The sequence below is a fragment of the Cydia fagiglandana genome, chromosome 1 (assembly GCF_963556715.1).
Source record: "Cydia fagiglandana chromosome 1, ilCydFagi1.1, whole genome shotgun sequence".
Classification (NCBI taxonomy): Eukaryota; Metazoa; Arthropoda; class Insecta; order Lepidoptera; family Tortricidae; genus Cydia; species Cydia fagiglandana.
In genome coordinates, this window is record NC_085932.1 from 31,511,021 (window position 1) to 31,526,606 (window position 15,586).

General features: G+C 36.7%; 1 protein-coding gene across 1 annotated transcript in view; it reads right to left on the minus strand.

Moving 5' to 3' along the window:
- The window catches only part of LOC134668449 (dystrophin-like), a 301,938-nt gene that overhangs the window by 117,311 nt on the left and 169,041 nt on the right, over positions 1-15,586 (minus strand). The window contains exon 41 of the mRNA XM_063525939.1: positions 13,868-13,973. Within this exon, the coding sequence (XP_063382009.1) occupies positions 13,868-13,973 (106 nt within the window). The remainder of the gene's footprint in view (positions 1-13,867; positions 13,974-15,586) is intronic.

The following is a 15,586-nucleotide window of genomic DNA, read 5'->3' on the forward strand; positions in this document are numbered from 1 at the left end:
GTGGTTGACTAAATTTGACCCTAATAATATGAAAACGTTCCCTGTGTGCACATCGACTTCAGGTGGATAAGTCCGAAGTATGTTTACATAACCGCTGTACTATCCGCAAAGCACACTGACGATGGCGGTCGTCGTTTTGGTTTGGGGATAGTATAGCTACTACTACCTATAGCGACTCTGCGATCATAGCATACGCCGGGCCCCAGCATATCGGGCATAGAGCGGCATAGAGAGCACTGGTAAAGAGTGTCCATAGTTATCACGTCTCTCAGCCATGAGAATACGACAAAGAAGAAAGAATATCGACTACGCCCGCGGCAAACTCGTGGTAAGGGTACAGGGGTCCCATCGAACTCCGATCGAGAAAGCCGTATGAGGGCAATAATAGGAAAAGTAACCGAGTAAATTAGATTCTTGCAACCCTCAGTACAGTCAGCACACGGAAGTTGAGCGAAAAAGCGCTGAAAATATTTCATTGTCAATACTTTTGGACTGAAATGTTCAAGATGAAAATTTGAGTTTCTGTTTGAGTTAGTCACGAAATTGTGAACTCTTCTTATAAATATTTTTCTTATACGTCGTTACGTTATGTCGGTCTCTAAAACGTCGGAGATATTTTAAACTTACTCGTATTTCTAAAAATCAGTTGCTACCAGACCAAATAGACCAATTCTAACGTAGGACATTAGAATATTTGGACAATGTTATTTAATTATCTTGCGTCTCGCTCGCGCACTGGCGTGTATTGACACGTAAGAGCAAAATGCACGATAACTATATATCATTCTGATGTCAGTGTACGTTCGAATTGGCCTGTACGATACACATGTCCTCTCGACTAGCGTTATTGTATAGCGTACATTTTATCCCATTCTGCCCTCCTAAGCTAAAAGGAAGTATTTTCAATGAACATTTAATGCACATACCGCTTTTTAGCTTAGGAGGGCAACATTGCAATAAGGTATAGTAAAGCCCGTGACATGCTGCAAGTTTACCAGTTAAGTACAGTCAGCAGCAGAAGTAACTAAGCGGGTGAGGTGTTCAATATTACCTTGACACGCTCTTATTGTCTTAACAATACAGTGGCGTCGAGATCATTTTGAACACCCGGCCCCCTTAGCAACTTCTGCTGCTGACTGTACGAGTACTAACAGCATTTGACCGATAGTAGACCTTATGTGTATAGCAAAAAGAAGCATGAACGATCAGCACTTGTGACGGGTATGGATGGTCCTCGTACGTAGAGGCGCGGCCGGCGCGCCGCCTGCGCCATTAGCGGTGTTTGTTCGGTGGCCACTCCGTAACTTACAACACTTGACCTAACCAAGTAACCATAGCTGTTAGGCCTTCTGTCCACTGGACGAATTGTTGAGTCATGTAAAAATCTATTGATGAAATTTTGTCTCGGTCAGTTAACAGGCCTTAAATATACTTAATATGATATAAGGAAATATGTGTATTACGAATTGGTGACAGTTTCAAACAAATATTTCCATTTCAAAAAATTCTTATGTCACAGTTTGAAACAAATTGTGACGCTACCAATTTTGTAGGCAGTCAATAAGGGCGATATTTATTCGCGATAAGACAATATTCACGCCTCATTGACAACGGACAAACAATATTTTTTGGCTTGAAATTTCCACAATTTGAAGACATAGGGTTATTCCCCAGTAACGACCGGTTTTAGTAACTGGCCGCCCTAAATTAAAAATGAATTCTATTCACATATAAACAGAATTCATTTTAGTATAAAGCGGCTAGTTATTGAAGGCTGCCCGTTATTGAAACCTTATACTAAAATGATTTCTGTTTATATGTGAATAGAATTCATTTGGTGGCCAATTACTAACAGTGGCCAGTTACTGGCGAATCACCCTACCACAGACTTAAATATACCCTAGATGAAGCAAATGTCACGATTTGTATTGAAACCAAGCGTGCCGTCTTTTTACCACCTACTGTGACGTCACAGCCGCAATTTAGTGATGGGAAATCCTAACCGATTTTAAGACACCAATGCCCCTCTGCCCTCTACGATTCAACTGTCTTGCTCATACTCATAGATTTTATATCTGCGGTCTCGCTCGTTCACTCCCCGCTCCCCCGCGAACCAAGCCAAAAATCACAAATCGATTGTCTTGAATGACATCGATTTTCTGACAGACGAATGATAAAGACAGATGAATGATAAAAACAGACGAATGACCTTCTTCCCAACTTTTTCCTTCAATGAAACTGGTATTTTCAAAATCTTTGACTGGATCATATGGAAAACAAAAATAATGAAAGTTTTTTTAATACAATAGAAATGTATAACCCTACTAAACGTATAGGCACATATATAATAGTATGTGGTTAAATTACCCTTCTTTTTTAAGGTGTCATGTAAAATTAGCACATGATTTTTTTTATCAACAACAACTACTAATAGTTTTTTTTAATAGTTAATATCATTCATATGTCCGATATCGATTAAAATCGATTATTAGACGCGATCGGTAGAACGAACAACACTAGTCGCTAAATTTGACAGACGAATGATGAACGGCCTGTACCACGAAGTCGAAGCGATGAGCGACAGTATCGCTAGTTCCGATATTCATCGTTTCTTAACTCACAACGTCAGATCAAACGCTCAAAGTAAACGCGCAATGTAATGTAAATATAGTTTTGTAACGTTAATCTATAGTTACTTAGGTATATTATTGGACTCACAATTTGGAATCTTAATAAAATGTTTTAAAATTAATTTACGCATAATATAATTTTAAAATTACGTACATTTGATAGGAAATATGTCCTTGCCCTTGGGTGCTTGCAATTTTTGGGTTGTTGCAGTTAATTATCACGCAAAGAGCAATTTTTTAATTTTTTACGGACTACCGGCTGCAACTACTGGCGCGCGTGGAATGTCAATAGCGACGGCCAACCTCGACGCTTGGTCTGGGTTCGGACACGCGAAGTAGATGCATTTGCGTCATCTAGGGTATATTTAAGTCTGTGCACCCTACCTATTTTGGTATCAGGATTATTTTCAGAATTAAAAAGCCAAACCAACCAAGAAACATAAACTTACGAATAACATTTATTTACCAAATTCATCACGTTAATAATGCTTCTAAACCCCTGACAAAATCGTCTAAAGATACATTTTAATATTCAATGTAAATCATATTATATGGTTCCCTCTGCGTCTCCGAGCGTAGACGTCTACGGCGTAACCCCTCTACGCCACGCTCTACATCTACACGCATAGAACCTTAAATCAAGCGTTTAAAGCCTATTTTACGATAACAGCTAATTCATGCTACCTCAGGAGCTACGAGGGATAGTAACGTTATATTATTCAATGTTCTTTCATAAACGTTTTTTAAATAACAGTTGTTTAAATTGTTTAATCCAGGGTTTAAAAGGTTGAGGTTTAGTTTAGTTAGGTTAGTGTTTGCCTGTTTAGACGAGATTTTGAGTTAGTTTTCAAATGTATGAAAAGGACCAATTAGGCACTGGATAGTTTAAATTTATGAATACAAACTAAGCGTTTTATTAAACGCATTAGGACGAAATTAAGTTTAGTATGATATAGGATAATTTTAACTCAAAAAGCTCAGAGTTGTCTCGATATTATAAAAAAAATCATTAATAGACGCTGTCGTTGTATCCCAGAATCATGTTTCAAGGACGATATGGATGCATTGGATATACATATCTATTTTGCGCATTACGCAAAAAATGGCACAAGTTTAGAAGAATAAACATAGGTTGTTATGGTTTTGATAAGACCCAGAAGATCGTAAGATCGCGTTGATGGGCGCTTATCACCGAAACCTTCCGTCCGTGTAGACATCATCCGTGTAACTTTTTTCCATGTCAAGGGTGGTCAACAGAATAATTGAACCAATATAACTTTCAAGACAATTATAGGCTTCCCCGTATCGCTTACATTTAGGAAAATCAATCTAGAGGTTGGTTGCTAAGCGGTTTTTAAATAATACAAGCTGTATTACCAAATCATAATTCATAAACCACAATTCTATTTAATACGGCCCGTTTCAAATTACAATGCTAATTAGGATTCTGATTCGATTCCATTCTTATTGTAATCCAGCTTTTGTGGAGTGCCGCGTAAAAAGGCCCCGTAAACTCGCTCTGATGTGATTATGGTTTGTAATCCAATTATGGGAGCTTTGCGATTAGAATGTAAATCGTCGCCCGCTGCGGCGCTTCAAGCTCAATATGATTACATTTGTTTTGGAAGTTATTTCTTTAAGGCACAGACGCCATTAGAGATATCGAAGCAGTCAAAGTGCTTAATGCATAAATATCTAAACAAAGCCTCTATTATCAAGACGTCATTTAAAGAAGTAAAACGATTTAATAAAACCTTATGACAGAGCTTATTTAGGTACACATGCTTAATAAAGTACATTCTTATCGTGATGAAGTTACAGAAGTTTATTAGTAAATGATTTCAAGAAAGAACAATATCCCTATCGTTCTTGAATAGTTATAATGAGGTCTTATTTTACGGTTCGTGTTATGGATGTACTTCAGCCCCATCTAGCGTGATATTTGGTAATTTTTTTGTATAAAGTTAGGTACTCTAAAGAACGCAAACAACATCAAACAGCTTTTTTCGTGTATAAAAATAATTAAAATAAAAAACTGCAAAAGACATCATGACAAAATGAATAGACAAACAGTAACTTTTCTTATTAGGAGAACTCCGTCTTTGCCAGTTTTTATTTTCTAATAATAACTTTCAAAGGGCATTTTAATTACTAGTCCAATCAAGTGTCGCATGCAGCGCCTCGAGGGTTCAACGCCAAAATGGCTTAACTCCATTTATCCGTCAAGCAAAATCGAACCATAACTTCGTTTAAATAGAGTATAAATTAGCTTGCAAGTGATGTGCAATAGCTCCAGAGTGCATCAATGCTATAACGACTTATTTCCATCAACGTTTCTAGATTTAATCAACCTTATCACAATAGATATAGGGCACTAAATAGCTTAGCGGTAACGTGGTGTCGATCCCGTGACACGAGATAAAGAAAATTGAATTTAATGACGTAAAGCGCAGGGTTTGTTTTAGAACGGGGGGTGTTTAATGGGGCCAAGTCCGCCGGGAGGACGAAATTGATTCAATTTATTCAGAGCCGAGGAAGAGGGATTATTTGTCTACACTTTAGGTAAACTGATGAAAGTATTACCTAGATGTCCTAGATCTTAGCGCTGATTCATGAAATAGCATGTAGGTATACTTTGTACTACTTAGATCAAATTCAATGTACTTACAGATTTCTTCACGGAAATTAAATAAAATTATGCTGCTAAAAACAGGATCAAATGTGAAAGAAAACGCCCTTTCTTGACACTTCGATATGTATTTTAAATATGTAATCAAGCACAGAGATATAAATAAGCACACTGTGCTTACTTATTTCTATATGCATATATATACCTACACAGTAGTAGGTATGTAAGTATATTGTCAAGCCTTCTTGAGCTTACTGTGGAACTTAGTCAATCTGAGTAAGAATTATCAAACTGCACAACGGGACTTAATCGCGTATTTAAGTTTTAAGATTTACCTCCGACGTTTCGAGGACGGCGAGGTCTGATAAACAAGACCAAGTGCGGGTAGTTCGAAAAACTCGCGCGGCTAGAAGATGTTGATGTCAACTTGAGCCAGTCTTCTCCGAGACCACGGGGACAACGCCGTCCTCGAAACGTCGGAGGTAAATCTTAAAACTTAAATACGCGATTAAGTCCCGTTGTGCAGTTTGATAATGTTTAATAATCGTGAAAGTTTAAATCAGTGCTGTGTAAGAATGTCCTATAATATTTTTTTTTTTTTTTTTTATTGTTATTTTGCTTATCCACTTAAAACGGGAACGGACGATTAGGCGCGCCTTTTAAAAACCCACTTCAATTATATTATTTTAGTCTACTTATCTTTGAAAGGCTTTAATTTTTGCTTGTTTTAAACCTTTTAAAGAGCATTTAAAAAGCCAGGAGCCAGGAGGATGATTGGCGACAAGAAGCTAACGGCTAAGCTTCAGTCTTTGGCCCATCGGCGGAAAGTCGCCAGCCTGTCGGTATTCTACAGGTTGCACTTCGGGGAGTGTGCCCAAGAGCTACACGAGCTTATTCCACCGTCCCCATTCTACCATCGGACTTTTAGACGCACGGCCGGTTTCCATCCTTACTTGGTAGATATTCCACCAATTCGCACGAAGCGCTTTGCTTCTACTTTCCTTATGCGCACTGCCAAGGAATGGAATTCCTTGCCGGCGTCTATATTTCCGTGTTCTTATAACCCGGCAACCTTCAAATCAAGAGTGAACAGGCACCTTCTGGGCGAGCTCGCTCCATCGTAGGCCACGTCTACGCCTCGGCTAGTCTGTGGCCATGAGTAAGCCCATTCATAATAAAAAAAAAAAAAAAAAATCTGTAGCCATTAGGAATACAAGTATTTTTTATTTTTCATTTTAACCCTCACCAATGCTGTGCGTGGCGAATGTGCTGAGTAGGTAATCTGTGTAAGTTTCCATTAATGTTTTGCACTAAGATAGCCCATATTTTGTGCGAATTTAGTTTTGATCTCACACGACCATTTTGGCTGCATTTTTACAAATAACTAAGTAAAGTTAAGTACGTGATAAGTAAGTGTCTTGTGAAAGCAATCCATTGCCCAATGCCCATGTTGATCTACAGACAGGAAATATTCGTCATTACTCGTGTCGTGGCTTTAATAAGAAGACATAAATTTTGCGGTGCGGGGAGGGGAGCAGGGGGAGGCTCTTAGTAAACAAATGTAGGGGGGCCAGGAAAGACCATAATTTATTGACATTGCATTTTTACACAATTTTATTGTGGGTTTATTTAGACAAGGAGGAAAATCGTGCGAGAAATTTTGTTAGAAAGGCCTATTCATCAGAGTTAATGGAAATACAGATTTTGTTACAAAAATAACTTCACTTGAGCAATGCTCAGTGTTTGAGAAAAGGATCTAAGTTTGTATGTTTAACCAACTAGAGATCAAATCAAAATTATTTTTATGAAAAAATATTTTGATTCGTGTTTTTAAGTCGTCACACTACTATAATATATAAAATTTTAAACTGAAATAGACATCATACGCTAAATAAAAACGTCGGTGGACTTGGTCACTTTTACTTTAGTGTATGATATATCTATTTTAGTTTATATGTATGTTTAAGTTTAGCGTTAAACTTGTCTGATGTTGTATTTATTATTGGTTGTAATTTATAAATTATTTGTTATCAGCATCGTAAAAAACAACATTGTAAAAGTACAAGACTTACACTATTACACTATTATCAACTGTTTGTTAGATTTGACAGGCGTTTATGAATAAAGCCTAGTGTATTCAAAATTGTGGGCGAGATGAACTTAATCAAAATAAAACAAAATTCTTAGTTCTAAAATCCTCTAAGTGTTATTTATTCACACAAGCATGCTCTGAGATTTTACTTCGTAGCAATGTTTTCAATGATTGACCTAAATACTAACTGTAAGGTTTATTCTTATTAAAGGGGTGGGCCGCCATTTTGGATTGCGAGGTGTCAAACAATAGACACAGGCACAAAGCCGCGTAATGCGCGGACCGGACATCTGGACGATTTTATGCCGTAGCCAATAAATTTTCTGTTAATTTGCTGAATTAATGTACGAAATAGAGAAACGTAACATTTAGCAATCCGGGCTTTTAATATTATTCTAATTATTATTCGGGCATTATTCTGAGTTGAAACAAATTGGTAGTTTTGCATGAGCTTATCCATCGCGGGCATGAGATGAACTAGGGGAAGTTTGATATATTATGTTGTGGCCCAGGGGATGGGATTTCGAGTAGATCTTTCATCAATAGCCGATTTGCGTAGATTTAACAGTTTAATATTTATAATCACCTATCGTGAGTAAACCGGACTGGTCCCAATGAGGCCTAGTTTCCCTCTAGGTTGGAAGGTCTTTCGTAAAAAGTTGTACCTACGTTAATTCTTGGGATTATTTGTCAAGCGGACATCAGACTCCTATAAGCCATGACAAAATGCCGGGATAACGCGAGGAAAAAGAAGAAGATAATTTATAATTACCTGTAAATAAAACACTTGGTAACTTTTGCATGAGCCCATCCATCGCGTGTATCAGAGGGAAGTTTGATATATTGTGGTGCGGCGCAGGGTCCAGGGCTCGGATTTTGAGTGGATCTTTCATAATGGCCGATTTGCGTAGATTTAACCCTTTGTACCCGAGGGAGGTAGGTAAGGCCGCAGTTAATTTGACTGCTTTTTGCTAGGTACTTGTACAATATAACAGAAGGACCGTAATTGTATGACAGGCGACATTAACATCCAAACTTCTTATACTCGGCCCCAATTAGTTCGGGTTCTATTGTATATGTAAAAAAATTGAAGCGTTCTTTTATTTGCTACTACGAGTACCTATTGATGCTGACTGTACCACAACTTTTTAAAACTTCTCTACTTTACTTCCTTTCTATTGCTATTGTTATGGCCATTACTAAACAGAATGCCTTTCATTTCCCAACTTATTCCAGTAATTAATTAACAACACTTAAAAATTCCAATCCCATCCAGACACTCATTAATTAAAGGCCAAGATGAAGCCATTTGCATTCACAACAGCACATTTTACTTTTCTGAGGATTAGCGAAATTTCCATACGTTGCACCGCCAAGCTATTTTTAACCTAAACCTGGTGAGTTTAAGGTAGAATTCAGATTGTAGAGGATGGCAAAGGGCTCTCGAGTAAGGACAGCGTAATGAGGGTGAGTAAGATTGGACGCAGACTATGTACCTCTAGCAGACTTCGCATAGTTTTAGTAAGACTGCATTCACGAAAACAACTAAGTACCTACTGTGCAGATAGATTGTAAAGCAAAAAACCGTACCTAGGCTGCTCTGTATAGTTTACTGGTTTGATATGTGTCACTAATGTGATTAAAATATAAAATATAATAATGCATTTTTCATACTTACTCGTTTAATAATTAAATAAGACACCAGGTAGAGAAGCGTGGGCGGGGCAGGGTCAGGCGAAGATGGCGAAATGACTGTCACCTTCCGTTACAACTAACCGGAAGAAGCGCGAAATCGGGAATTATGGAGAACCAGCAGTGGGACACTCAAATAGGCTATTAACCCTTAATCGAATATCGGGAAATTATTTCCCACTTCATTTTAATTTACAAAATATTTTTTATCTTTTTAAAGGCAGCACTCAGCGATACCAGCAACCATACAGATTTAAAATCTTAGTAACATTTTGAATTTGAAAAATGGCAACACTTTTCTAATGGCCGCCATTTGTGACCATACGTCAAAGTCAATGTCAGTTGTTGTGATTTTTTTTGCAATAACGACAATTTTTTTAGTGTTTTGAGGTTAAGTACGAAAAAAAATCTTGTAAGTGCATACACTGAATACTATCATAAACTAGACTTATTTTTCCTGTGTTTTGCTTGAAAGGAATTGTGATAACGATATGATTTAGCCAAGATTTTAAGGTTTTAGTAAGTGGGTAATTATTTCCCATTGTTTGTTCCTGAAAGTACGATTTACAAAAAAATTGGTAGGTTTTATCAAGTGGGAAATTATTTCCCAGTGTTTGTTCTCCACCTAAATTTTAATTGGTTTCCATAAATAAAAATATATGCCCATTTGCCTGTTGCACAAAAAAATCTGTGCCTGTTTTTGTTTTCTTTTTTCTTTTATTTATTTCTTTGATTTTTGAAGACAACGTTAAAGGATCATACTTGAATTCCAAGCAAAGCCGGGGGGAGCTACTAATTAGTAAAAAGTTCGTAACCGTATCGGACAATGGGAAACTATTTCCCACTTCATTCAAAATTTGCTATTCCGTAACGGATAACGGGAAATTATTTCCCACCGCAAAACCCTCCTTTCCCCCCCACTAAAATTCTTTTTATATATTTTTTCGTAATCTACGCACCCAAATTACCTAAAAACCATTCTTAGTTTTCAAAAATCTCATAAAAAGTGTTCCGTTTGATTAAGGGTTAAAAACCGAGTGTACTCCAACAACTCCAAAGCCAGAGGTATTCCAATTGCAAAAATATAATCAAGATATATTCTACATACCTAGTCTAAGTGCTTAATTAAGACGCAACTTAATTGAACGGTAACTAAATTCATAAAATATTTACGTAAGCGCACTACAGTATAGTGACCACGGGCTATAAGCTCCGTCTAGCAGTATTAACAGATCTGTGATTGGAGAACTATACGCTCTGAGAATTTGAAGAAAAACGTATCTTGAGGATTGAAGGTCGACTCTCGAGTCGAGAGCGAACGAGGGGTTCTTTCGGGTTCTTTTACATGCGAAGTTAATGCGTACAAAGGCAACAAAGTGGCTCAAAAATACGTTAACAACTTTTTTAACAAGAATATATTTCGCTTTTCATTATTTTATAATGTTGGAACATAGTGAAGGATTGATTCAAAAGTGTGCGTTCTGTATAAAATTTAGGTTTGTCTTTACGTACCTAGTACAGATTTTAATTTGTTATTCAAGACAAAATCCGGTTTTATTGTACCATTCTTCAAAACAGGTTTTTAACTATCCATAACAAAATGTTTGAATATACCTACAGTGACCTTAAAAATTAAAACACTATTTTTCTTTTGCAAAATCAAAAGTAAGTTTGAGCTTACATTGGGACGTGATTTAAAGAAAAATCTATAAATAAAACGTTTATTAATTTAGATGACAAATTCTTGAGGATAAATCCTTTTCGCTACACTACATCCAATTTTTTAATTTTAAATAGAAGTTTTTTTTTTAAATCACGTACAAATCGGCGATTATACTGTCGCTTATTCGTGCCGTGTGATTTATTGTTATTTTATTCATGTGTTCGAAGCTCACAGGTAATTTGGAACAAGGATCGAAACGCAATAGCTTTTGATTGCAGTCCGATAAGCCCGAAGGTGGCATTCCTACTTCAACAATCTGGTATTGTATTGACATTGATCTCAGTTCTTCTCACTCGCTCGATGTAGTTTAAATATAAGTAAGTGCTTGCACTGATATTGTCTTTTGTTGTAACAATCGCCAAACTATATAAAGCACACAATTATTCTAAGTAATAACATTCCTCGAGCCTGTTACGAATATTATAATAGTATACAAGAACAATATGTTACAATTAAGTTCATTAGCATATCGTAAAGGTTCCGAGTGAACATTAAGTGCCCGAATGTTCATACTAGCGGCATCAATAACTATAGCAGTAGAGAACGGACCTAATACCAATATAGTTACCAAAGAGTATTGATAGAAGAGGTGTAAAGTCTAGCAAAAAATCGTGCTTAGCATTTGACAGCTAATATTGATTACGATAACAAGAGCGGAACGATGTCAAGTCATTGGAAATATTCAACTCAGAATAGTACATTTCGATGCTAGTGCGGAAGGTATGTCATTACTTCACGAGTACCGAGATATCTTGCCACGAGCCGCAGGCGAGTGGCAAGACTCGGGACGAGTGAAGAATGACATTTCCGCACGTGTATCGAACGACGTTTTTTAATACAGTTGCGAAAAAATAAGAATTGTTAATCGTACACTAAACAAAAGTGGTAACAGTGACAGCTCGGTTAGACGTCGTCTTTTAGTATATTATATCTATGGGCGTTTGGCAGCTATTCCGTTCCATTCAGTCAACTTATTAAGAACGGAATTTTCAATATTGAATATTAAAAAATAAACGTGTTATAATGATGAAGAGGTAAGTAATTAAATATGAAATATGTAATATTTTTCGTATTCTTACATTAACGGTAGGTTTTTATGCTGATTACGACGTTTAAAGGAAACTAATATTAACACTCATCAATAAGTAGTCGTGAATTGGAACAAGTATAAAATTAAAAAAATTGGAAAAGTAAAAAGCACTAGTTCGAGATAACCAACTTTCCGCACGCTAAACAGCTACGAGCAACTGTATTAAAAATTATTTTTTGATTGCGTAAATTATTTTTGTACAAAAAATGTACTTATATTCCAAGATTTCCAAGATATAACCGCCCACCGTATCTATGTACTGAATCAGCTTTTCGTATTTATGTGTTTTTCGATGAAGCACGGTCTAAATCACGAGTCCTTGCGAAATCAGAATTATTAGAATATAACACAAGTAACTTATCAACACAATGGGTGTCCAGTTGTCCAACCACGTGGAGTGCCTCAAAACCAATAAAATCACTTCGAACCTTGAACAATAATCCCACGCCACGTTCAAAGTATTTATTTTATATGCCTCTGCGTCCTATAAGGAAAAACGGAACTCTGACATCCATTTATCCATGTTATTCCCTTGTAAAGCTTTCGATTTCAATAGTGTTCGTGCAAATAAATAGAGCTACTAAATCAAAAGTTATGAAATACCTGCATGGCAGTTTGTAGATTTATTATTGTCATCTATACCTCGTTTTTTTTAGCATTAGAAAAAAGGTAAACAATCTTGATGTGTCTTTTAATTGAAAAACACATTTTAAAAATAAGTTACGGCAAATATGTAACAATTATGAATTTAATACAATCATTTGTGTTCTTCTGCTTTCATAAGTAATAGTTTTTGGTTTTTAAAAAGCATTTTTCAATTAAAAGACATGTCAAGATCGCTTACCTTCTTGCAAGTTCTTTCTAATGCTAAAAAAAACGAACTATAGTGGGCTTGATTTGAAAATTGCTGAGAAAGGAAAAGTACTGTATTTCATTAAAAACAAAGACTCATTTCATTTGCAAGAATTTTAAAAACAAATTCGTGCTGCGAGTTTGAAAAATATTTCGCTGTGCGGGTCCATAAATTATATTACGATAACTGTGATTGTTAAAATATGACTATCCAATTACAGCTCAGGTACCTCAAAACATATGGCGCCGTGTAGCACCATTTATTTCTGCTCTCAGGCTCTTAGATTTGTTACCTTTTTTTATAATCATTCTTTGGTAAAACATATTGATAACAGAATTTTGTGAAACATATCTGAATTTTGTAAAGAAAATAAATATCTGACTGCGAATTACTCTAGATGCCAAATAAAAGCCTAACCTATAAGATATTGGTAACATATTTATTTCCCGATTTCGATCAGCTCAGAAGCCCACCCACAAGAAAACATTGGCAAATGGATTAACCGGTATTGGATAAGTTCAGAACAAAGCCGCAAGACTGATAAGATGACAAAGGATCTAGTGATAACAGCCTGCTTACTTCACACTCTGTTTGACAACGATACAGCTTCTTGCGATATATAAAACGGATTTCTATTTCAAACAGTTAAAAGTGAACTTTTGCCACTATACTCGTACTAAAATCATTTTGGCTTTAACACATACCAAGCCATATAATAATCAACTCTATTGATAACTGTTAAACTTAGACCAGCCACACGACAAAAAATTTGGTAACCGTACAGATTTCTCGTTTTATTTACACATTATCACTATTTATTGGATTTGATGAGGCTTAATGGAAGTAGCTATAGCCCTTTAAAATGCCAGATCCAATGTTATCTATAATCCAAGCCTCATCGCTACTTCCTAACCTGTTAGGGAAAGTGCTGAAAATTCTATATAAGACATAAAAACAACAAAAAAACTAGGGAATAAGAATATGACGATGACCTGCCGTTACCGTGCAGTTACCATAAATATTGCAGTCAAGTAGCAGTCCGTCTGTATCGGCCCTTAGATTTATACGCCAACGCGGTAATCTCTTAAATTCTACATACGATCTACTGACTTCCTCTCGCTGAACACGACTTCCTATTAATAAAGAAGAGTGACTGACCTTTGCCATGGAGCTGTTGCCGGTTCTCGGTGCCCTTAAGACTCTCGGCAGTATGGAGCAGCTCGTCCAGCTGTGGCTTCTTCTGTTCCAGCTCGCGCAGCACACCCTGCGAACACATATACACGTTACTTCGACTACACACAGCAGGAGATTTACACACTGATACATTACGACTAGCCGCGGCTGACGGGAACTTAACCAAATAAGAAAATGCATTTGAATCTGGGACTTTCTTAATTACTATATATATAAGAGTTCAAAACTCGAATTAAATTTTGTACTTGTAAAAGTACGAGGGGCATTTCGAGGCTATATGTATGTCAAAACGTGTTTGATGTATGAACAGAGGGGAGGAATCATCCTTTTGGTATTGGTGCCCATAATTCATACACAAACTTCCTGTCATACGTCCTTGCAAAATTTTTACACTTTCACACAAACACCTTCCTAAATTCATATTAGGTATCTGTTCTACCAGGGACAGTCAGGATCAATACTCGTACATATTGAAGTAGGTATTAGCCTGTAAATGTCTGAATGTTTCCAAAGATTATGTCATTAATTCTATCGATGTCGACGTATAAATTGACAATCCCAAATTTTAATGAAAAGTCGTTGATGAAAACCGCTTCAAACTTTCTCACTTCGCATCGTTGAACAACGAATCATTACAAAAACCCCCGAGAAGCACTCACGGTTAGCGCTCGACTGATTCTCAATAAAAGTTCCACAACTCATTTGTAGTTCTTCCAGTTTCGTCCAAAAACATCCCCATTGTTCGGGATTCCTCGGAACCCCTGACTTGAAGACTTGCAAAAGTACTCTAAATATACTCGAGCATCTAAAATATTTCATAGCAACTCGGAGCATTTTGCGGCCACTTTTTACGACTTCTTTTCAGCAATAAAGCTGTTTTACAAATGTCGGAAAGATCAAAATTGATATACTTTTTTATGCACGCAACTAAATTGCAGTGTTTTTCATGCGGTTTTATTTAGGGCCGTTTTTAACTTCCCGGATATTCACAACTAATTTTGTAAGTTTGTAACTATTTGAAAAAAAATCCGGTCACTCATAGTAGTAATAAAATTAGTAGGTACTTTACTTAGTTTGGGGTAAGTTATTCTTAAATAATGCATCCTATCTGAAGTGAAAAAGTGAAAGTCTCTGGCTTATTTTTTTTTTCATTTTATTTGTATTACTGTAATATTTCAAGTGATATGAGGCGGTGATAAGTGGAGATGAGAGGAGACGTGCGGAAATCAACCATTGTAATCCAGCGGAACAGAGAAAATATGTGGATTACAATAGTATTGGTTGATTCCTGCACCACTCCTTTCATCTCTGTTCATCTCGTGCTCAGTGGAATGGCAGTCTTACGATCACAGCACTTTAAGACAACTATCATCATTACGATTCGATGGCTTGATACCCCATACGGCAGACATATACAAGAAATAGTTCAAGTACAAAAGAGGCCGAACTGGCAGAATATCACCCAAGCCTCGCTTAGCTGCGGTCGGGTCAGTCGGATGTGCACTTGCTAACTGGCACCCGGCGATTAAGAGTAGGTCGGGAGAGACCGACAGCGAAATCAATCCGATTTGCTGGAGCGACCCGATATTCGAGAACTAAACCTTTTACCGGACGGTTTGAATATACACTATATTCCCACCACACGTTAACTTCATTTTTTATTGAGTTCAAAACGTATTAATT